The 24,796-nt window shown below is 44.0% G+C and overlaps 1 protein-coding gene across 2 annotated transcripts; it reads right to left on the bottom strand.

The window, feature by feature from the left end:
• Nucleotides 1-1,028: 1,028 nt before the first annotated feature.
• On the bottom strand, nt 1,029-24,264 carry GCLC (glutamate-cysteine ligase catalytic subunit). Of its 2 annotated transcripts, XM_078593734.1 has the most exons (17): nt 23,227-23,298; nt 20,612-20,711; nt 19,627-19,739; nt 18,213-18,395; nt 15,641-15,754; nt 14,661-14,719; nt 13,516-13,652; nt 12,967-13,041; nt 11,844-11,960; nt 9,976-10,114; nt 8,768-8,880; nt 7,669-7,761; nt 6,687-6,791; nt 6,038-6,119; nt 5,791-5,894; nt 5,068-5,188; nt 1,029-4,726 (listed from the first exon to the last, which is right to left on the bottom strand). In XM_078593734.1, exons 2-17 carry the CDS (start codon nt 20,666-20,668, stop codon nt 4,536-4,538), a joined length of 1,803 nt encoding a protein of 600 aa, XP_078449860.1. In that variant the 5' UTR covers nt 20,669-20,711; nt 23,227-23,298; the 3' UTR covers nt 1,029-4,535. The 2 variants fall into 2 exon arrangements, with proteins under 2 accessions (XP_078449860.1, XP_078449859.1); XM_078593733.1 differs by lacking the exon at nt 20,612-20,711 and having other exon boundaries at nt 23,227-24,264.
• Nucleotides 24,265-24,796: the final 532 nt, after the last annotated feature.

The raw sequence follows: 24,796 nt of genomic DNA, 5'->3' as shown, positions 1-24,796 counted from the left end.
CCCCCTCCCCCCTTTAACCTAGACAAACACGACGGAAACGGTGCGCCCCCGTTAATATTTCATGAATTTAATCCCATGAAGCTATGCGATTAGGACGAAAAGCTGGTCCCACGCTTGGATAAGAATCTGTAGGGAGAGGAGTTGCAAAGACTCGTCTCGTACCCCCCCCCACCCCCCCCCACTAATGGTGGGGCCCGTCAGTCAGCAGTCACTTCTTTTGAACAATGCTGGTAACGTAGAAATAACCAGCAGCCGCACAAGCCACCCTCCCACACTGGCACGAGAGCATTTCATGGCATTACGTGAAAACTTGCTACAAAATTTGATACCGACATCGTCGTTTCCACCGTCCGAATGAACTCTTTGGTTCTTTCGGCAAAGTCACGTAGGTATTAAATAAAATAGATCACGACGTTTTGGGCGCAACACAAGCACCTGATGACGGACGCTTGTGTTGCGCCCGAAACGTCGTGATCTATTTTATTTTATACCTACGTGACTTTACCGAAATAACCAAAGAGTATGGATTCCTGCAGTCACGAAAGCTTCAAATCAAGATTGTACGAATGAGGTTGCGCTGGGCGGCTGTGCGGGGCAGATGCGGCGGACTGTTTTCCCCACTGCGAAAGCAAAGCCGTGCCACCGACATCACAATAAACAAGTTAAAATGCACGCGGGTGATGCCGTGGTCCTCAAAGTGTGTCATGACCGATTTTGGACAATTCCACAGAGGTTGCAATGTTATTGATCGATATGTTATCAGTCACTCAGGATCGCACAATGACGAACGGCGTCGTCATTGGCCGTGCATCTTGGCTCTGCTTGGCCCAGAGTCCAATTCGGTTGTATTGCGAGGCCAGGACATCAGTTTGGTTCCGGCTCGGCAAGGCAAATCGCCAGTGGAAAAGCATCTGCGATGTGAGCGCGCACTTTATGCTGGTTCGTGTAACAATGGGGGGAAGAAAATAAAGTATGAATCCAGGAACATTCGCCAACAAAGCAGCAATAAGCAGAATAGCATGAGTATAAACATTTTAGGGGGTTATTTATTTTTCTGCAGCATTCAATATTCATAATTTTGAAATCAACTCTTAGTATCGTCTCTCGGTTATCACAACAGGTCTGGATTTTACTAATTGCACAATTTACACCACAAAGAAAATAAGCAAAACTGTGGGAATTTTTTTAAAGTAACCTAATTTCAGCCCACCACCCACCCCCCCCTCCCCTACAACTATGGTAACATTACAACTGTTTGATTCAAAGCAGCTACGTATCTTTCAGTGCAATTTTAAATCACATGCCACAAAGTATTATTTGAGGAAAACTATTAGGCGTAGGACAACCAGGGCACAACAACAACAACAACACGAAAGAGTCTGAACATCTTAATCTCACACAAATTGAGAATTTGACAGGTCCGGACTGAAATAATGTGGGGGGGGGGGGGGGTAATATGCACGTGAGCGACTCATGTAGGTAAAAAAAAAGACAAAGTGAAAATTCACGTCCGTTAACCTGTTCACACATTTCGTAACGAGGAATGTTGGGAGATTAATATTTTGGCAAAGCTCATGACTTCAACTCGTCTTCAAAGTGGTGCATCTGACGAATGTTTACAGTGTTTTAGCATCAGTTGTAGTTTTGCTAAATTTACAAGGCAAAACTGTAAGCAAGCAGTCATAATTAAACCACATTACAGTTGCTTGCACAATTAAGCATCCAAAGGACATGCAGATTTTGGACAATTCCACAGAGGTTGCAATGTTATTAATCGACATGTTATCAGTCAAACTCAGGATCACACAAGTTCATGAAAACCCGACTAAATCCAGAATTAATTTACATCTTTATAAAAAATTAACATCGGCAAACTTATCAGAGCAGCTGTCTACAACTTGAATATGTACAAAGTCAAACAAACTACACCATATAATAAGCCCATGACATGCTCTTCTATATGGTCCTTGTAAAATAAACGCCACAACTCGTGATTGTATGCAGTCAGCCGACAGACTGAACAATGTCGGGCCCACACTTGCACCGTGAATCTTTCGAAGCATTCGTAGAAAATGCATTGCTTTTATCGCGACTAATATTGCAAGTCAAAGGGTATACCCACCAATGGCCAAATGCGCGTTGTTTTCCGTTGCCTTCGTTTGGGAAAAAAACTACATTTTAAAACGTTAACGACAAAAATTATGTGCAGTACATCGCACATCCGTCTTGACCAAGTAACCGGCCACATGCAATTGATAATTGTGGACACTTGTCATTATTAAATATAGACGTTCACAAATCTGCTCCGTTCCCATCCAGTTGTGTATTCTTAATCGAACAGTATGTGCACGCTCACTTCTGAAGCACGGTGCAGGATTTGACCATGTTTAACGCTGTTTGCACAACATTCTTGTTCAGCGAGCTATGCGTGAAGGGTGCAACTCATTTTATGGATGTGAATTCACGTGGCCCGACTTTATTTTGGACCCCGAGCAAGTCAAATATGCGACCTGCTACTCTACTTGAGCAATTAATTTCACAATTACTCACTCACTGTGGGATTTCGCTAAACTGTATTTTCTTTCCCAACATAAAATAGAAAATGAAAGTGTACTCTATGCATTTAGAATTTTAATGGATTAAAAAATCCCGCAAAAGATACATTCGACAGCGAGGTACTTTTTTTTATTAAAACATTCTAACAATGCTAACTGCTGATTTAGCTTTTCGTATAGCTAACAAGCTTACGACAGGACAAGGTGGCCACCATAGTAATACTAAGGCAGCAAATGGGAGTGGTAATAATGAAAAAACCTAACCATGGCCTTTTGTAAGCAAACATCAACAAGTACAACGCTTTCAATGTTAATGGTAGGAAAGATGTCAGTTTCCCTTTATCTGCAGCCCATGGTGATAGCGAACACGGAAAAACAAGCTGGCAACATGATGCACCCCATCCATATTCCATGAGCAGTAGGAGGAATAACAGTTTATACTCACAGGTAGAACCAATCTTAGGGCTGTGATCAACATAATTCAAAACCCCAATGACAACGCCTGTATTCCGAGCTTAGATGCAAATTACTTTTCTAAGTGGGGGAAAAATACAACCACGTACAATAAGTTATTTTTATAAATTCTGTTAACTCAATATTATCCCAAGTGCGCTATCGGCGTTATGTTACAGTGCACTCCTTTGTATGCAAGACCCATGTAAGCGGATATCAGAGCTACCTCTGACGTCACAATTCAAGTCACCTCTGTTGCACACAAGTCAGGGGGGGGCAGCACATTCTTACTCGTCCTGTCACGAGCAATAGCAACTCATGACAACATATATTGTTGTCAGAGCTGTAATATATCCACATTAAGTGCCGAACCACAGTTTCATGTTTTATTTTTGCAGTTACTGGTGACTGGACTGAGATGATCAACCCACGACACACTTTGATTATCCCAGTTTTATCAGCGGTGGTTGCACACATTAGAAGCCAGCATCTTAGCGGTGCCAGCTCAGAATGTTCTGACCTCCGCCAACTGTCACCTATTACCATAAACATAAAAATGTCATCATTTAGTGATTTAGTCTTTTTTTTACATGTTCCTTGAAACTATAGTATTTTATGATAAAAAAAAAACACACATTGGGCATGATCAAACGGACAGCACTGTATTTCAAATGATATATTTTACATAAACCCTGCCATAGATTCACTAAAAGACATTATACACTTTCCACTTGTTTAATCAGAAAAAAACTCAGCCTCCCCCCCCCCCTTAAGTGTAAATGCAATTATTTTACCAATTAGTGGGATAAGCAGACATTCTGCTGCAGTTCGGCCGCTACAGTTGACAGCACGCATCATACATGGTGGGAGGCAGTCAATGGATCAGATGTACATTGCCAGAATATTGGTCATAATCAGGAATGAACCAACAAAAGTGCTAATTCATGTTCAATTGCCATCAATCAGTAAACTTGCCATGGCAAGAACAATCACACTGTGCTTCTGTTGCGAGTGGCATAGATAAAACAAGTAGCGTATGTTTCCGCAGACCTGAGCAAAGTCAGAGCTACTGTGAGCAAACAACAGACGATTTTTTTCCATAGGCAATCGAGGTGTAAGGAAGAATAGAATTGTGTCAGTCGCAAATGGGTTCAGCGTAAAAATGCGTACATAGTTTCAACCAGGCCAGTTCAAAACAACAATGGGTGATGGTGCTTTAAAAGTAGCAACATGATCTGCTCGTAAAAAAAAGTAGTTGCAACTTGCCACATCATCCCTCCCATTTCTATTTTAAACTGTAAGACCTTAGAGGTGAAATAATAATAATGTACGATGGCATCAACAAATATTTACCCGTGTTTTTCCCTGCGTTGTTTATATCGGCGTTGTAAATACAATTTCAATAGATGACAAAACAAGCTTGGTCATAATTACACACAGGGTTAGTTTGACACTTAATGAGAGAGGAAAGGGGCTTTTGGCATTTACACAGTTCAGATTCAATGGCCTGCAGCATGAGAAACACCTTTAGCTGTGCTCAGGAGGCTTGTGAATGGGCTTGTCAAAGAGCTCCGGACAGTCCGCCTTTCCGCGCGCAATGTCGTCGCAATGTACAAGCAGGTCATAGTTAATGCGATCGGTGATGACGCTGTCGTGCCTGTACTCGGGGTGAGCGCCCACAAACTCGCGCAGCCACCGCGCCATCGTCATCAGCTCGCCTGCGGGGGAGCAGAGCACCCAATGGAAGCGGCGACCGTTAGTGACATTGCATTCCCGCACAGTAAATGGCACTCAATATAGCTCATCCGTTATGAGCACCACCGCCCCCCCCTCTCCTACCTTTCCCTTTCCGCCTGCAATGAGGAAACAGAATTACGGCAACTGCTTTCGTCAAATAAAAATGGCATTAACCCCGTCACCCAGGATTCCTTGAATATGAGAAGATAAATTATTTACAATTGTCCAATTGCCTTGCAGTTAATCGATAGCCATGTGTGCTGAGACTAAGTCTTGCAGGCTGCATACACAAAGAAGAGAGATGCTGCTAACGTAAACTTGCCTGATGCCCGCTTGCGGATAAGCCTTAGGTAGTTGTAAATGCTGCATCGTGTCTCCACATCCACTTCCATATTCTCGAGGTAGCTGTTGATGATGGGGATGAGGCCAGGGAAAACCCCCTCCTGCACACACGCACACACACGCGCGCGCGCGCAAAGTAACACCGCACCATATGGCACTTGGCTCCAGATTTAATTATTTACCCAAGCACGGCATCCGTTCAAAGTGCATAGCAGATAAAACTACGCTACAGTACATTACATGCTTTTGTGAAACGCACAAGGTCATGCTATGTTAGGAGGTTTTAAGTTAATACTTTTAGCAGCTTTCACAGAGAACATTGTAGAAACACAACTCAGCTCATTTGCCAATAACATAGTGCCGTAAAAAAAATATATAAAATAGGAAACGTTTCAGGCAATTGTCCTTTTGCATAAGTGTATGCGTTGTGAGGAAGGGTCATTGCCCGAAACGTCACCTATTATATATTTTTCCTTTAATGGCCACAGTGTTATTGAGGAACGTATCGAGTTTGTGTATTGTGGCACCACTGGTTGTGCTAGAAGCATCATCGACAAATAAGTTGTTAAACAGAGAACATTGGTACGTCATTTTCACCGGGGTTAACGGCATTAATGCTCAAAAGATTGTTGTGTTAAGCGAACGTTGCGTTCCGACGAAACAGAACTGTTGTTCTCAGTCAGTCATCTACGAGCCCTCTCACCTTTCCATTGATGATCGTGTCGACACTCATGAGTATATACGACTCATCCTGGGAATCTGTTCCGTTGGCACAGGGTGGACAGCTGTCCAGTGCTGGGTTACACACTGGGTGGTAATAAATGGAGGGGGGGGAAAAAAAAGGAAAAACTCGAAGCTTCAATGACATAAAAATCCATCAAAACATTAGGATGATACATTGAGAGAAACATGTGCTCGACAGGTATTTGACGAGAATGATTCACACTTGCCTGCCCCAATGTCCTTTCTGAAGTAAAACATTTCCTGGCGTACTGCATCCCTCTTCTGTGCCTTCTTCATATTTTCATCGACCTGTTTTACAGAAGGACCAGTTTCACTCGGTGCCACGGCTACATTTAGGAGACATCATTAGTTCCTCGCGTTTGAATCATTGCAAACGTCTGGGATGCTTAAAATGGCACTTTCTCAGGCCATTTTATTTAATGTAGTTTCTCAGGTATGCACATTTATCGGGAAATATTATTTCCTTAATATGGGAGGAAGACAACATACATTTAACGTGCAGTCGGTTGTCTTAAAGCAGTTTAAAATCATTGCATGCAAACTGCTGATGATTTATTGTTGACATATTGCTAATGCTGGCTTGTTGATTATTCTAGTTTGCTGACGTACATAACACAGCAATCATGACGTTTAAATAGTGAACATTAAGGTTGTTTGAATTTTATCTTGTACAGTATAGAATTCTCAAAATAGGTATTTGGACACCTCGTGCAATTCGCCCGTTGAAAGGAAAATTTGAATTTTTCACACCAACCGGCACCCGGCATCTCAGGAACGACGAAAGATCTAGGCAACGCTCAACTAACAATTCACTTTCACCGGCGACAGGAGTCAATGGGACAGGGCAGACATCACCTTCGAGAGTGGGATGAGGAAGTTGAGGTTGTAGGATAGAATAACGCGCGTGAGCAGCACCACAAACACCACGTAGGCCGAGTTTTCAAAGTCCGTGAGTTGTGCCTGTGTTAAAAACACCCCCCCCCCCCCCCCCGCACTGTGTTTATCTTCGTGCATTGATCACGCAGCTTTATTAAAACAGATTTGGGAAAAATCGCGTGTGTACGAATTGCACACGCGTGGATTATAGAACGCTTTCCAACAAGAGTTTTGTCTTCCGGCGTATTTAATCAGCGGTAAGGAAGCTGACAGGGCAACATTAATTTGTGTATTTGCAAAGAATTTTCAACTTTTGGGGAATTCTGATGAAACTGGTGCGTTTTCAAGAACAAGAAAACATTTTACAACAGATTTTCTCATTTGGGATCACCTTTGCCATTGTTATGATAGAGATGGACATATCTAATGCATAAACGCTTTCAAGCTTAGAATGAATGCGTAAAAAAAAATTCAAATAATAAGTAAACTTAATCTTACGATGATTTAAATGCTGCACAAATGTTGTTATCGGATATACGTTACTCACATAAGCACGACTGCAATTACAAAGCATCAAAAGAATTGCGATTAATCCAAGATTGCCCTGGTTATAAAGGACAAAGATCCCTCTTTTAGCCTCGACATACTTTTGGGGAAAGTGCTGATCGAGAGCACCAATGAAGGCCAAGACGACAAACGAAGGGGTGGGTGGCCAGCACCACGTTCGACCGCCTTCGTTCCCCCAGTGGCGATGTTTACACACCGCACCGCACGAGGTACACAATTGAGGCCGAGTCAACCAAGGGGGAACCGCCCAGGGCCGCTTCAGATAATTGTCACCAAAGTTGGCCGTGAGCGGGAATCGAACTCGGGTCGGCGGGTTCGTAGCGCAGCGTGCCGACCGCTGCACTGCCGCTCCGCATACACGAAATGAGAAGGTACTCGAGTGAGAGTAATTTACCTCCGATGGTCGGAACTCCACACGCCACCCAATTGTAGAGTTTGGTGGCGGTGGCTTGAATCGCATGGTCTGCCAGTTTGTCGACTGAATGTTCTGCAACACATACGATGAAATTGGCTTAGATCACAAACCAAAATCCGTCAGCGTGTTTAATGTGCAATTCTTTATGACATTCCTATACGTAAAAAAATTATCCCCATCATTATCCCACGGCAGGTTAAGTTCAGTGTTTTCCACAAGTACTCGGTCCCCGTTAACGTGTAGACTTTGCAATCATTCGCCACCAACAACTGAAAGCCAGGTGGATTACGTAAACTCGGTCATTTATTGCGATGGGCTAGAGTGGTGGTATAATGATTAATGCACTGCACCACAAAGCCGATAACACCAGCGGTGGATGATATCCGAACTGGTGTTAGGTGCCCCCCCCCCCTCTCACCACTCCCTTAACCGACCCACACACTGGTCAAAGAACCCCTCCCAACCAACATGGCATTGTGAGGCTTTCACCCGCCAATGGACTTAGCAGGAGCATATTATTATTATCGCTAGGAGAGAATAAGTTGATCTGCAACGGAAAAATGAGAGCCGTCACGTTCACGCTCTTCCGCTGTTTTACGTAGTAAAATGGTAAGGTAAGATGTATCGAGGTTAAAAAATATCTATTCTCTAGGACTTAAAGAATATTCTGGCGAAAGAAAGAATGACATTAATAAGAGCAAAAAAATTTAAGTTGAGAAATTTTAAAGAAATCGTGTCAAGCTTTTGTATTCGTTACTCACTACCTCTTCGGTATCGCAATCTGTTATTTATTAAACGTCTTCTGAACTTCTTCCGCCGTTTAAATTCAACTCAATGTTGGCTCAACGTACAATCCCATTTAGCCAGTTACCCAGCTAGTTTAGGTAGAAACGGCAAGCAGCCACGAACAACAACCGAGTTACTGTTTGGGGTGGAGAGGAACCCAGCCAGCAGCCAGCCAGGAAACTCGATGTAGAGATTACTTTTTATCGTAGGAGGATAACTTAATGCGATAACTCAGCATCCGACTTTAAGCAGTATATAAGTAGTTACAATGAGCTGGTCAGGGCAGCGGTACCTCAAAGTGGTCAGACTCGTGCTCATCATCGAGGTAAATCTTCTCCTCAAACAGGGTGAGGGGATCCCGGATGAACAGGTGGGCAATGTGCTGAGCGAGCAGGTGGTCGATGCCTGTCGGCAACACAGAGAGAGAATTAATGAAGGAGTGAGTCCACAACACACACACACACAATGCTTCACCTTTACTTTATTTTCCTTGCAGCAAGTCACAGCGATGATACAAGCATCCATTTGAATGCGTTTCGACTAAGGTTGCAAAGCGTTCATGCATTAGCTGTCAGTCTGTGTATGTAAGTGGGGAGCGGTAGCGTAGCGGTTAGCGCGCTGCGCTACGCACCCGGCGACCCGAGTTCGATTCCTCCTCACGAAGGACCCGGACAGAAATTCACGCGACCACAGGGAGAACAAGCAAACTCCCAAATATACAGCAGGTGTCAAGGGTTGGGATCGAACCCACGACCTCCTGCATACCAGGTGAGGTAGTTAACATCCCACCACCGAAATGCCATGTGCACAGGCCTCCCATCCCGATGACGTCATTATATGTCGAGTCATCTCTTGGTGTCATGCGCCGCGTGACAGTCTGGTTTATGACACGGAATGTCCATTTTTTCGTGACAAATTAAATGCTTCCTCGGACAAAGGAGTATTGTAAAGCCTTAAGGAATCTATGCGTAACTTTTGGTGGTAGTTGTATATATAATGTAGGTAATGTGGCAGAATACTGCTCCAAACGCTTGTGCGAAGTGCTTACTTTGGAATCTTCATGTTGATATTGTACAAGTTGGAGACTTTTAATCGTTTGAAATGCAATGTTAACAAATGGAAACTCACTGCAGAGAATGGGCAGTTAAAACAAACTTCTTGGACATTTTCACAACCTGTAAGCGGAATGATGTATTACTTAAGACTATTTTACGCAACAAAGATTCATGGTGTAAAAAAGAAGTTAAATGTAACAGCCCTTATATTCGCGAAGCAAATCTCCTTAGCTTCTGCTGCATTGTAAATCTCAGGTGCGTCTCAAGCGATTGCATTCGAATTTCAGGGGAAAAAAACAAACATTAAACCACTGTACCTCACTGCAAAACCAGCAACATGCTTCACCTGCTGCTGTTGAATCGCAGCACAATCCGATTGCAAAAGGCAATCAGTGTTTAAGTTATGGTCCTGGTGCAGCTCCACTATTGCTTTGCCAAGTCTTACCAGCATCCAGCAGCTGCTGGTAAACAGCCTCATCCTTGGTCAGCTCGATGTCGTTGTACTTCGCGCCGCACTGGGAGAGGTAGCTGTCGATGGAGTCGTAACGCGATTTGCTGATGCGGAACTTGCACGTATTTAGGGGCTGGAAAACAATAACAAATCAACAAGGCGAGCGCGATCGTCGAACTGTCCCCACCGACTTTGATGGTGCACGTACGCTGCCATTTTTGTACCATTAAAGCGTTTGACAATGCTGCACTTTCAAAAGTAATAATGCCCGTAACAACTTTCAAACGTTTAAAAAGCTTTCGACAATGGGAAGGAATTCCCCATAAAGCTTTTAAAACCGACTGCAACGAGTGACATATACTTCCTGAATACACATTTTAAAGGTCGTTAAAAGCCTTGTTTCCACAAATAAATGGTCCAAATGCGTTCGGCTTTAAAACGTTTCAACGGTTTGAGTTATTTGCCAGTGGTGACATTCCCAAGGTAAAGACTGTGCGATATCAGTAAAGTTTGATTGAAGACTGCGCATTGATACAAGGCGTCTCACCACATACATTCGAGAGGCTCATATTGGGGTAGGGAGTTCCGTATCAATAAGATACGAGGGTTCATAAAATTGTTAATGAAACACAAGCGCTGCCAAAGAAGCTTCAACAACAATGCGAGTCAACTGCAACAATTACAAATCTGTGGCATTTAACATCAGGGTAGACAGCACTGTATCATTTTCGTTACAGTTAACGATATGGAGCCTTCATCTTAAAAGGTTCCTAATAAAATACCAAGGGTTGAGATGCATAAACCACCTTAGGTGAACCCTAGTTTACTTAAAAAAAGATCGTTCCCCCCCCCCCCCCACCGTATCCCAAGATAACGCCATTGTATGTTACTGGCCATAAATCACTTTTTATACAACGTCCTAAAGGTAAAAAGAAGTCAATGGGGCAGACTGCAAGGACTTGCTCACGTCACTGCTAGCAGAGGGACCTCCAATCGAGACTGCCCTATAGAGCCCCTTGTTTCGGGTATCTTAGGCTCTTTCACACTGGTCAGACACGTCTTAAAAACGCAATGGAACCACAACCACATTTTGCAAGGCCTTAGCATCCATTACCAGGAACTGTGCAGAATAATTCAACGGAAAAATTACCTTAAACTAGAGAAAATAGATCGCACGCTATTTGGTGCTTTCTAGACAAATCATTTATGATGTTAACATACTTATTTTTTGAGTGTGATCTCTAGCTGGGGATTTTTTTTCACATCCAATTTCTGCAAAATGTAAAACTATGATAATTTTTAAGGAGGGCACTGCGTTGGTGAAGGGGTCACATTACTGAGCTCTCGCTGCCGAGCATCCCGTGTTCATAGAGCCACCGCCCATGATTAAACAAGATTCTTAATGTGTAGCGAGCTACTGACCTCAGCCTGGTTACCAGTGACTGTGGTAAAAAAAAAACATTTCATAAAATTTCGGTTTGTACTACGTTTCGTAAAATTCTAGCGCCGACTGTTTTAAACAGTCTGTTCGACTGCCACACCCAGAACATTTTCATGTCGCAGGGCTGCACCACCTTGTGCGTGGACAAAGGTCACTAAAGAGATCTAAGCAGCTCCATTTATCTCCTTCAGTGGGCCAACAACACATGGAGCAATGCACTGCTATGTGAGAGTTCTAAATTGATTCTTCGCCTCGTGATGCCAACAGCAAGATTATTGTAAGAATGGGGAAACATGGAGCATAAAAACATATTTTCCAGACCCTCGATAATAGTTTTGAAAGCCTATGAGGGCCTCCTGGAGAAACAAAATGAACGCCACTTTAATTATCAATGAAATTAAGATGGCGCATTGCGTCACACCTCCAGGCCTCTCTCCTCTCGCGTGCGGTCATCAACCGAGGCCGAGATGACGCCCCACCGGCAGTCGACGTCCGACACATAGCCCCGATAGAACGGGGCAGCAGCGCTGAGAGCCATCTGTGTGGGATTGGGGTGAGAATTGCTAAACAAACACAGGGAGCAGAGGCGGCACGGCAGACACTCCCACGAGCCATATATCATCTCACAGAGGAGGAGATCATCTCACAGAGGAGGAGATCATCTCACAGAGGAGGAGATCATCTCACAGAGGAGGAGATCATCTCACAGAGCCATAGGACATCTCACAGAGCCATAGATAATCTCAGAGTCTAACCACGAGAAACGTATTATTTTCTGCCACACATCATGTCTTTCGTTCTAGATGTATCTGAATGTGAACAAGATGGGTTTAAATAGTATACTACTAAATCTCTTCGATTCAAACAAGTGTGGTTTACAGATTCCAATATATATTTATTTTCATGTCCTTCTGATAAAATCTATACTCCTCACAAACAAAATAAAAAACGTATAAGTTACATATATTGCCAACTAAATGCCATCCCAACTGCAAACATGTTTTCAGTCAACATATGCTACATGCGATAGATTTTATCCATTTATACATCATCATCATTGGAAAGCTACTGTACAGAGAATGGATCGGTAGGATAACGGAAGCGGCTGCTAAAAATAAACAATGATTTTGGAAAAGTGTAGAGTTTCGAAAATGTCGGTTAAAATAAATGAGGTCTCACACTTGTTGTCTGATGAAATCACCCGTAATACGTCCCATCTCAAGAGCTCTTCATAAAAGCAGGTTAGAGTCTGGAATAGTGCTTTAGATGGGTGACCAGTATGCATATAACAGGTGTCGTAGGCTGCCGATATTGCCATAAGAGGATAGTGCAACAAAATCCATCATTGTACTGTACTATGCGCAAATGTCTATGCTCCCGCCTTCAATAATCCACATTGACTTGAAGACCCTTATCTAGCAGTGGATTAACAATAGGGCTGTACGTGCTTTGTAATGGAAACAGTAATTGTCTCTAGGTGACTTCATTGAATAATTGATAGCTGTAGGTATATGAACGGTTACATAATATTATACATCACTCACCATGATGGGGCAGAGAGGTGCCAGCTGATCATACAAATACCTCGCTTCTGCTATGCTGCATGCCTGGAATGTTACCTGGGAAGATTAAAGTAAAACATGAGTACGGTTTAAGCCTACTTTGCTGCTACTTCAAAATCTAAAACAAAACATTAATTCAACAACGACGACACGTGTATGAATTCAGCAATTCCAAACCGTACAGTTTTGGGCAATGAGAGATAGGCCGAATAGACAAACCCTGACCTCATTCCAAGGAAAATGCATACACACGCGCTCTCAAGACTGTTAACGGTGACGGACCTCTAAAAAGGTGCCATTTGACAGTAAAAGTGACTTGAACTACTCCGCCAAGGTGCATTTGCAGTTGCCCGTAAAGTAACGTCAGCAATAGGCACGCGTCTCCGTCGGAAAATATTTAGTGTTGCGCAACATGTTATAAACGCCGTCGTGATAGCCGTGGAATGCCAAACAGATCAGATCTAACCCAAGATTTAAATGGTGCATCTGCCAGGAGTTAGTTTCAACCACAGGTGGACGAGACAGTGGTACCTGCAGACAACAGTTGCCCATGCCGAAGCCCATCGCGTCCATGTAGATGTGGTTAGGTTTGGCCGCACGCGCCGCTTCGCCATCATCGTTTGGGAAGTGGTCAACAAACGGCGATGGAGTCTTTTTGTCCTTGAAAACTGCCATTAAAAGACCGAACAAAGACCGATTAGGAAGATCCCTCGGCACGAACTGCGCACCTGAAACAGTGAATTACGCTCATATCATTATGACAATTTTTAATATCAGTTGCTCAACACAGCCCAAAAAGGAGCAACATGCCAAGCGGCCAACAACAGCACTATTAAGAAGGTGTAAGAGATAATTAATATTTCTTGAATTGAACAAGGTGAAAAGAACTTTGCGATAAAGATGACGGGAGGGATGAGGCAGAAAGATGTGTTGCGACCTGCAGTGTGGTGGTTGAAGACAGTATGGTTGAGATGAAAGAAAGTCCTTAACAACGGTGGAAGAATCAATGAGTGAAGTTCACGGGAAAAAAATGTCGTGCAAGATGCTGACATTTTTTCCATTAGATTGCAATGAGAGATATGTTGGCCCATTCACAACTATTCACAAGCGCAACCCATGCAGATTGTTTTTCTCTTTCGAGTTTCATTGTTACATTCACGAGAGAGGTTGGGCTGGCTTCGCTTGAATTTTTTTTTTACACAAATCAATAACACCTTTAATACATGGAGAAAAAGGGTGATAGATATTTTAACTTACATTTTCAGTACTTTATAGTGGCGCTTTATGTAAAGATCTGTACGTGTGCTATTGGATAATTAATTATTACTGTTCAGCTTTCTGAGGTTTGCGTTTTCCTCACTCCATTCCACTTGGGATAAAAACAAACTAATGCTTTGTATACTAAAATAACCCATAACACTTAGCTGCCAGACTCGCAGAACACTTTCAGCCAAGAGTTACAAGGAAAAGTTTCAGACCACTTTGCCATACAGGCCATTCACCACGGTTCCAAAAAATCATGTACTTGACACATTTAGCATTTTAACGTTATGGATTCATTCCTATATTTAGAATTCGAACGGCCACATTATTCAATCGTGAAATCACTTTTTGACATTAAAGGTTACTTCAATAATTTTCAGTCTGTTGGAGAATAAAATACCTTAAATACCTACTTGGGACATTTATCACAACTTTTTCTCCACGTCTGTGTCGAATGTTTCTTGTCAGCGTACTGTTGAGCACAGAATTTAGAAAAGGACAAAGTCTTATTACCATAAATAGCACTGCAAGCGATTAAAATAAGGCTAAATTATTCACAGGAGGCACATTCTTGGAAGGATTAAATGTTACGTAAAATGTCAAAAAAAGGATAAAGGTGCAGCCCTGCAACACCCTCCTCATGCCACTGCATGCAGACAGGCCTGCACTAGAGGGAGAGCCCTTAGAGTAAGGGTGACTAGAATACTCGTCCATGCTGGATGGACGTCTTGAAAGAGGTGGCAGTATTCATACTTGGCCAACCACATGCTGATCAACTGACTATGGTGTAACCTTTTATACTGCTGGATGAACATTGGTGGGGGAGGGAATTTGATAAACCAGCTGATTGTTTCAACGGCAGCGCGAGGAGGATCAACCAGTGACCCCTGGTTTGCAAGTCCAGTGTGCCGACCATTACACCACCTCAGCATCCCAATAAAAACGTATAAACATGCAAATTAAGTGCATCGAAATTTTCTTGGTTCTTTCGGTAAAGTCACGTAGAAGAGAAATAATAAAAATAAAACATAATATAATACAATTCTCACGACGTTTCGGCCACAACGCAAGCAGCCAATCCTCAGTTGAATAACAGGTCTGTCGGAAAGACAGCGTCTGAATCATTCAGAATCATTCAGACGCTGTCTTTCCGACAGACCTGGTCTTCACCTGAGGACGGCTGCTTGCGTTGTGGCCGAAACGTCGTGAGAATTGTATTTTATTATGTTGAATTTTTATTATTTTATTATTTCCCTTCTACGTGACTTTCCCGAAAGAACCAAGAAGATGAATCCCTGCAGTCACGAAAGCTTTAAATCGAAATTTATGCGTCTAAATTATTTAAATGTTGGAAGACTGACTCATCACCCGGGAAATCGGTCACAATCCTTACCTAAACCTGGGATGCTTGTTGATGGCTTGGTCAGGGAAAAAGAGGGACTTGGAAGCCCCCGCTTCATCTTGCTTGGGCTCAAACTCGGGCACCGTGAATCCAGGACAGCCAAGTCTGCACCGACACAAAATACACTGCAATCTGAACTTGAAAACACACATTTTTGGCGCATAGGGTTGGCTCAAAGGTTCGTTTTTATATGCGTTGTGTGACCAAGACAGACACTAACAGGGCAGTAAAAAAGTATATACCTTTTAAGGCCTTAGACTCACTGTGGAAGAAGGGCCACATTGCCTACTATATACCTTTAAAAACCATAAAAGGTATACAAGTCAATTTGGCTAAGAAAGTGTCAGATGGCGATTGGACGGTTACAATGATGCACAAATTAACAGGGCATTGAATGCCAAAACCAAATCAAACAGAGCAAGCGTTGAAACTGACCAAGCATAATAGAAGAACAGATTTTATCCTTTTTGGCCTACACCAGATAGTCTTCTTTAGGGCCTAGCCTTTTGGCGTTCTCTGGTCTGATTACTGGTGAGACTAGGCCCTAAAGAAGGCCGTCTCTGGTGTAGATCAATACGCTTAAAAAACAATGCATATATTATCAGAGCATGCTTTTGTTTGCATGTTCACCAAAAGTGCGTGTGGTTAATGCAGACATGATTCCTTGCAAAAGGTTTTCGTTTGGTGTTTTAACGTCTTAACACCTGTTTTATTGCCATATATGTCCCATGTTGTAGTTGACCAATCAATTAAAACTATTCAAATGCCGTACATTGTGGGAGCAACTGATGAACGATCCAGATTTTTAGAAAAACAAAATATCTGAGTCGGATTTGGCATGGGACATAAAACACAGACACTAATATCGGGTACTAAAGATGTATTACCGAAGCTATCAAGATAAGGTGTGTACCAGATGAATTGCACTTGCTACAAATGCTATGTTGGTCAGACAGGACGAATGATCAGCATGAGAATAAAAGAACACCAAAGGAATATTAAACAATCCCAAATAAAGCTGTCGACAGAGGCAGAACAACGCGTGCCAACAAGGACTCTCCATTAATTTTGATGTTGAAGTTCTGTGCAAACTGGTTACTACTGGTCAAGACTAGAGAATATATAGAAATTTAGAGAAATAAAAATAATTGTAACCGTTCGGATAATTACAGGCTTAGTGCTGTTTGGAAGCGAATCATCAGGTAACATTGTTTAACTGCATGCCTATGTCGATGGTGATTAACTGTGAGCAGACAACATGTAAAAAACATCAGGCTGTACAGTCACAATGTGCTTGCATAACGTGCATGCATAATGTACGCTCATTACCCGACGAATAACCCAACCGGTAATGGATACCCATTGTAATTTATGCACTCGTTAACCCCCCCCCCACCCCCTCTGGCCTTCACACCCGATTGGCTCAAGTGACATCACATTTATCCCTCAATTTAAGAACGAAACAGGAGCATTTCTCCACAAATCTGGCTGTCGCCTGAGGATGCCAGTTGCAATTACTGTCGAAACGTCGTACACGAATTGTAGATATTGTGGGTTTACGCTCCAACACACCGGTGTGCTTGTGTACTAGTGACGAATTGGCTCGTTCTGTTTACGTGACGAACCTTACCAATTGGCTGTGTCGGGTTTGTTGTGGGTTTAACGACACATCTATATTTACGCAATATAACCCAAAAAACCTACGTTATGGATGATTGGCAATGTGTCAGGCAATGGCTCTTCTTATTACAGTAATACATCGATGTACATACATTCAAAAAACAACGTTTCGTTAGAACAAACGTTTGATTATTTATAGTTTTACACAGAAAGCAAAAAAAATTTAGTAAAACAATAAAGACACTGAAATTAATAAATCGATCTCCAGTACTATATAAATAATAAGAAAATCATGTTTCTTCACTGCATTTATGTAAGTTTATTTATTTTTAGTACCGTACAATATTAAATATATTTTGTTAAATATAAATTGTCTTTCATTTACAAAACGAATGATAAGTTACGTGTTTATAGTATGAAATAGTAAGTTACGAAGGCTGGGAATGCATTCTCGTAGTACCAATTTTACATGCATTTCAATATTTATTCACGAAGTTTCAATGTACGAACGAAGCGCGAGGAACGCATCTACTTCGTATATCGAGGTATTGCTGCATAAACTGTTCCTTTGAAGGCAGTGCTATTGACAAATGTACTCTTTGGTTCTTTCGGTAAAGTCACGTAGAAAGAAAAGAAAAGAAATAATAGAATACGACGTTTCGATTGCAAAGTCACGGAGAGCTTGCATTCATTCATACCTGATGACGGCTGCTTGTGTTGCAATCGAAACGTCGTATTTATTTTCTTTTCTTTCTACGCGACTTTACCGAAAGAACCAAAGAGTAATTGCTGCAGTCACGAAAGCTTCAAGTAAAGATTGACAAATGTGTTCACGTTGTGCTTGTACACCCCTGCCAAAACGCAGCAGCATCACCAAATAACATACATAATTTATTACTGTCCCTCGTCTCAGCACTGCCACTCGGATGACACCGACGCTAACCTGGGGAAGGTGGTGATGGAGAAGATGGTCTCATTGCCCCGCAGCTGTGCGAGCACCTCCTTGCGGCGTAGCCTCATGTTCGATTCGACGGTGTTGAAGTCGGCCATGGTGCATCCGTACGGCTGCCCCGGGGTGCCTTCCACCATGTAGCTGCCGTACTCGGGCCGCCACAGCGACGGGTGGCTAACGCGGGAACATTTACACATCAGTTCTAGATTTGAAGCTTTCGTGACTGCAAGGATTCATACTCTTAGTTCTTTCGGTAAAGTCACGTAGGTAAAAAATGAAATTAAAATTTATAAAAATAAAACAATAAAAATCACGACGTTTCGGAGGCAACACAAATCTCCGTCATCAGGTGGGACCGTCACAGATGCAGGAAATCTGGCTGTGACGGTCCCACCTGATGACGGAGACTTGTGTTGCCTCCGAAACGTCGTGATTTTTATTGTTTTATTTTTATTAATTTTAATTAAATTTTTGACCTACGTGACTTTACCGAAAGAACTAAGAGTATTTACACATCAGTTCACTTCCACAATGGCAGCGGTTGGATTCGCAGAGATGCCGGCGCAGAAGGGAGCAGGACACTGCGCGGTGAGGATGGAAGGATGCGGTGGAATGAGATAGGAGGGCATTGGATGCGACTACAGAAGAGGCACAGAATGGAAGCACATGCAGACAATCGGAGCACCCGAACCGATGCAATCATCACACGCTTGATCCAAATGAAGTTGGAAATGCAGAAAAACAGCTATCAACATTGAATAAAACAGATAGTGTATCTTCTTACAGTTTATAATACACTTGCATTCACAGTATTTCTTATCTAAATATAGACATGTTAATAATCATTAGCCAATGCTATTATGTACACTCCAAATGTTTTAAATATTTAAAGCAACACATGTTCAGAATGCACGTTTCAATGAAAAATGTGTATAAATTAAAGTACTACAACTTAATTGTTCATTAGCAACATAACTACTTATACGCTTTTATTACCGCGTATTGAACAGTGTAATGTACTTGGTATGAATCTTGACTTAAAGCTTTCGTGACTGCAGGAATACATATTCTATGGGTCTTTCGGTAAAGCAACACAAGCAATCGTCTTCAGGTGAAGACGATTGCGTGTGTTGCTATGGAAACGTCGTGATTTTTTAAAATTATTTTTTTATCTACGTGGCTTTACCGAAAGACCCATAGAATGTACTTGGCATGCTGCGCATTGGAGTCAGAATTAGACTTCGATTTCGAATACACACAGTGTGAAAAAAAGGTTGAAAGAAGGGTCAGCGGTTTCGAAATTCGACTTAAAAGCTGGCCACCTTGCATGTTTTAACACGTTAATTGCGTAAAAACAATCACTGACGAAATCACCCTTTCACATAGCAAAGGGTAAGAAACTCACTTCGGATTAACATTCTCGCCAAGGGCTTGCAGAGTTTCCACTACGTCTTCCCCTTTTAGCAAAACGCGTGCCCTCTGAGCACTGTGGTCAAACGCCACGAGAATGTACTCCACCTGAAACGTACACACGCAAGGGGGACGGCGGTGAAGAGGGGAAAAAGACAATTAGCGCATTCGCATTAAAGGTGTGAGAATTAACGGGATCTCAAAACGATGGTGAACAGCAAGGTAAGTGTTCTTTCAATGAATACGTGCAAACACACTTTAGATATAGCCTGCAACATACAGAATGTATGAAGGGCACTTTCCATCTGTTGGGGATTTTGAGAGAACCAAATTGATCATTTTCTATAGATATTTAGCACCTTGCATTACCATTATGCCCAGTAATTGAATACCTTTATTTTTGTTTTCTCTCATAAGCATTCCATCCGTATGATACGCATTTGTACGTATACAGTACTTTTTTCTGACAATGCCAATTAAATATTAATGAAAACATGCCAAGGCAAGGGCATTAATATTTATGGTATTTTCAGGAATCAAGTGAAACAATGTTGATTTATTTTCCTCCGCTTACTCAGATCCAATATTCAGAATGCTACGGACACGAAGGCCACATTGTCATCGCTGTAAAACAAAAATGTATTGTGTTACAATTGTGCCAAGCAACGCCAATGTCGAGGTCTACACTATTCGACTGTAGCATGCAGTATTTGCTAATACTGTCCTGTGGATTACAACTTTTTTTTCATCTCTAGTAACCCGCAAATTATATTGGGTAATAAAAACTGAATTTCTACGTGCCCTATAGTACACTGGCAATAAAGTAACTGCATACCATACATTGATGTACATTATTGCATAGTTAGAAACGACCAGGATATGGAAAGCCAGCTAGCAAACTAAAACAAGCATGGCAAATGTAAGCACCGATTGATTACCGTAATAAAGAAATGTAAAAAGGCAATTTCCAGTCAACCTACGTGATTAAAACAGCAATGTAAACATGACGGTACATTACTGGATGAAGGCTTCCCCATGCCGCGTCATTGACCGGGTTGTTTGACCACATACTTCACCAGGCTTGTCAGTGTAGGATTGTATGAAAGCAGAAATGAAAACACTCAAAATTCATAAACACGATAAGGTGGTGGTGGTTAAGTCATTGAGAAGCTGTACATCACTCAGAAAACCTGTCAAGTTATGCAAACGTGATATGGACTAGTACACGTAATTCTGATTGCGTAATGCATTTTAAACAAAACGTAATTTTCTTACACCTGCTTTTGGCCGCAGAAGCACTTTGCAAATAAGTAGCCAGATATTGTCGGTGGCTTATTATACGGCTATTTGTTTCAATCTTGATTTGAAGCTTTCGTGACTGCAGGAATCCATACTTCTTGGTTCTTTCGGTAAAGTCACGTAGGTATAAGATAATGTTTCAACTGAACACGATTTAAGCTTAACTGTGACCAACCTGTCAACAGGTGATGACCTTCAACCACACGTTTAACGCTGTGCGTTTCTAAATTAATGGGTGGTTTGGTGCGTCACTGACAAAGGTGCCAATTACTAATTAATATCAAAGTATATAAAAGGTAAACAAATCACTTTAAAAATATATAAACACACGCAAATCTAAACTATTTTATTCTAGCAGGTAAATCCCAACAATTGCAGCACGTGTTCAAGGACTGCGTTGACAGTAATGTGCACATGCCGTGAGGTTTACAACTAAGCCAGTCGTCGCGATTGAGAGCAATTAACCACAAACGTGGGTGGGGGGGTGATTGGGGGGTTACGTGGGTGGGGGGTGACTGGGGGGTTACGTGGGTGGGGGGTGACTGGGGGGTTACGTGGGTGGGGGGTTACGTGGGTGGGGGTGACTGGGGGGTGACGTGGGTGGGGGGTGACTGGGGGGTGACGTGGGTGGGGGGTGAATGGGGGGTTACGTGGGTGGGGGGTTACGTGGGTGGGGGGTGACTGGGGGGTTACGTGGGTGGGGGGTGACTGGGGGGTTACGTGGGTGGGGGGTGAATGGGGGGTTACGTGGGTGGGGGTGAATGGGGGGTTACGTGGGTGGGGGGTTACGTGGGTGGGGGGTGAATGGGGGGTTACGTGGGTGGGGGGTGAATGGGGGGTTACGTGGGTGGGGGTGAATGGGGGGTTACGTGGGTGGGGGGTTACGTGGGTGGGGGGTGACTGGGGGGTGACGTGGGTGGGGGGTGAATGGGGGGTTACGTGGGTGGGGGTGAATGGGGGGTTACGTGGGTGGGGGGTTACGTGGGTGGGGGGTGACTGGGGGGTGACGTGGGTGGGGGGTGAATGGGGGGTTACGTGGGTGGGGGTGAATGGGGGGTTACGTGGGTGGGGGGTTACGTGGGTGGGGGGTGACTGGGGGGGTGACGTGGGTGGGGGGTGAATGGGGGGTTACGTGGGTGGGGGTGAATGGGGGGTTACGTGGGTGGGGGGGTTACGTGGGTGGGGGGTGACTGGGGGGTTACGTGGGTGGGGGGTGAATGGGGGGTTACGTGGGTGGGGGTGAATGGGGGGTTACGTGGGTGGGGGGTGAATGGGGGGTTACGTGGGTGGGGGGTGAATGGGGGGCCACCCAGGGGTGGGGGCCACCCAGGCCACCCAGGGGCGACATTGTGGGTGGGGAGAGGAGAGTTGTTTAACCTACAGGAACCATTCATATCGCCCCACGCGGTACGGTGAGCGCATTCAAACACACGTTTTGCTGGCTGGCTACAAGAGACTGCGGACGGTCAGGTCACGTTCAAAGGACGTTGTGGGCACACGCAGACGCAACTTAATCGCCGCCTACCCACGACTCATTGACAGCCCCAACAACATCCACGGTACTGAAACTTCATTCGCTTGGCACGTGGCTGGCCTCAGTTTCACACGTGCAACGTGAGTAACGTGACAGCATCACCACTTCTTTAGAGTACAACACCACCACCACCCCCCCAACTAAATATTTGCCCATCTTTTTGTCTGCTTTCGTCTCTGTACGAACCTATATCGATCGGTCTCTCACTCGGCATATCTAACCCATCTTTTCCGTGTCTCGCACCCGTCTTCCCGTCACTGTCTGCGGGTACGAGCACACCTGCTTCGTCTGTTACCGCATCTCTGCCGCTCCCTGTAATATCGCTGTTCGTCTCACTTCAATCTCTCCCCGTCCGTCCCCCTCGTCTCTCCAGCCAGTCTCAACATCCTCCTCGCCCGCCACCCACGTTCGTCTCACGCTATCTGTCCATCTCCGTCACATTCTCTCAGTCACTCTCTCTCGCTCAGAGTCTCTCCCCCACCGCCTCGCTCTCACTTCTCCACGTACAACGTCGTCGTCGTTGACGTCTCAAACTCTCCCACCCCCCAATGCCCTTCCTCCCCCCGGCTCCATTCATCTCCATCCAAACGAGGCGCCCGCGGCCTATACACAAACCCGCACATCCCTCCCTTGCCTGACCGGCCTGCCGCGCCGGGTCACCTTCCACCCGGCTAGCGCGCCGGGGAGGTCACCCGGGGGTGATATCGACACTACGACTACCACCGACGATTGCCGCTGCCGATGACAACACACGGGACCCACCTCGTCACCCCACTTGAGCACGTCTCCCTGACGCTCCTTGAGCCGGTTGTAGATGTTGATGAATTGTCGCACTCCGTGTTCCCGCACGTGGTCCGCATGCTTCTTGGTGTCGGCCCAGCTGAGCGGGGAGCCCTGGGACAACAGCCCCATTGCTAGCCCAGGGCACAAGCGCTCACGAAGGTATCGCCTGCACCCAACTACCTAGCCCCTGGGCAGGGCTCTATCTGCTGCTGTACTGCTCGTCTTTGGGAATACACTGCACTACACCCCACCGCCAGCAGGGATAGATGCGATGCTAGCCAGCTTACTCCGATCGGCAGCAGTGGTTCGATTGCGCAGCTACAACCTACGGTCAATTGGTGTATGAGGTGTACAGTTTATCTCATTACCAGCGGTGTTAGACTATTAGACGGTCTAACACTGCCCCTTTTAGTATCAGTGGTGAGTAGAGTATTCCGATATCCCAGCGGCCAACATTAGTTTATAAACAGCAAGATCACCGTTTCCAGCACTTATCTACTTTAGTTTCAGCAAGCAGTCTTCCAATGTCCTGTATGCTGAAACACGGATCTAATAGAATCAGCTCAAATGTGTATAACTGTGTGGTTGTTTTAATCAGCTAACAAATCCCCCCTATACGTTCACTTAAATTATTTAATCGATGTTTTAATGCACCTCTTATTATTACCAATGTGTATGGATATACCAATTAACAGTGTACAGTTTTACACATCCACAAAGTATTGCATAAACGCCTGGTCTACATGTGTTGATGCAATGTAAATGTACTCTACAAGGTATTAAAAGCAGTCTAATCTGATTCGTCTCAATATATCAACGCATGTAATGTTTTAATGTATGTTTTTATCTAAATTATGAGCGTGTCTATGCGTACATGTCTGTCTAGCTTCATGTGTATATTATTTAAACAAAAATATATATCCTACGTGCTTGCGTATTACACACACACACAGCGACCGTGAGTCAAAGCTACTGCGCACAGCACGTGCAATGCGCGTGCTCAGTGTGGTCCCGGAACCGAAGGCACCGCGCTTTTATAGTCTGAGGCCACGCCCACTTCACCCCTCCCTCTCCCCCCTCTCCCCCCCCACCCTCTCCTCACGCTGCCCCTCTCTTCACCCTGTCGCTCTCCCCACCCTCTCCCTAATCTCTCCCTTCCTACCCCCCCCCTCTCCAATCAGGCGAGTCGTACGCGCATGCGCGAGATCGGATATGTAACCCATTCCGGACACTCATGTCAGATTAGAGGGTTTCCCCCCCACCCTTCACCTTCCCTGCACACATCGCTAGACAAGTTACGACTGTGGTTGTTAAAATCTTTTTTTCTCATTCCCATTGACAAAAAAAAACGGTTAACGATTTTCCCCCGTACTCTGTGTATACATTTCTAGCATTAAAAACTGTGTTTAAAAAAAAAAAACTTACAAACGAACGGCAGCTTCCGTGGTGTTTAATGTTGAGCAACATTGGATTTCAACAATTGGTTTCGGGAATTTCCGTTTCGATTCCATCTATCCAGTCGTTTAAATGTCAAGGCGCTGCCTTTATC

Source organism: Lampetra planeri, chromosome 4 (genome assembly GCF_965212315.1).
Source record: "Lampetra planeri chromosome 4, kcLamPlan1.2.h2, whole genome shotgun sequence".
NCBI lineage: Eukaryota > Metazoa > Chordata > Hyperoartia > Petromyzontiformes > Petromyzontidae > Lampetra > Lampetra planeri.
This window is presented reverse-complemented; position numbering and strand designations above follow the sequence as displayed.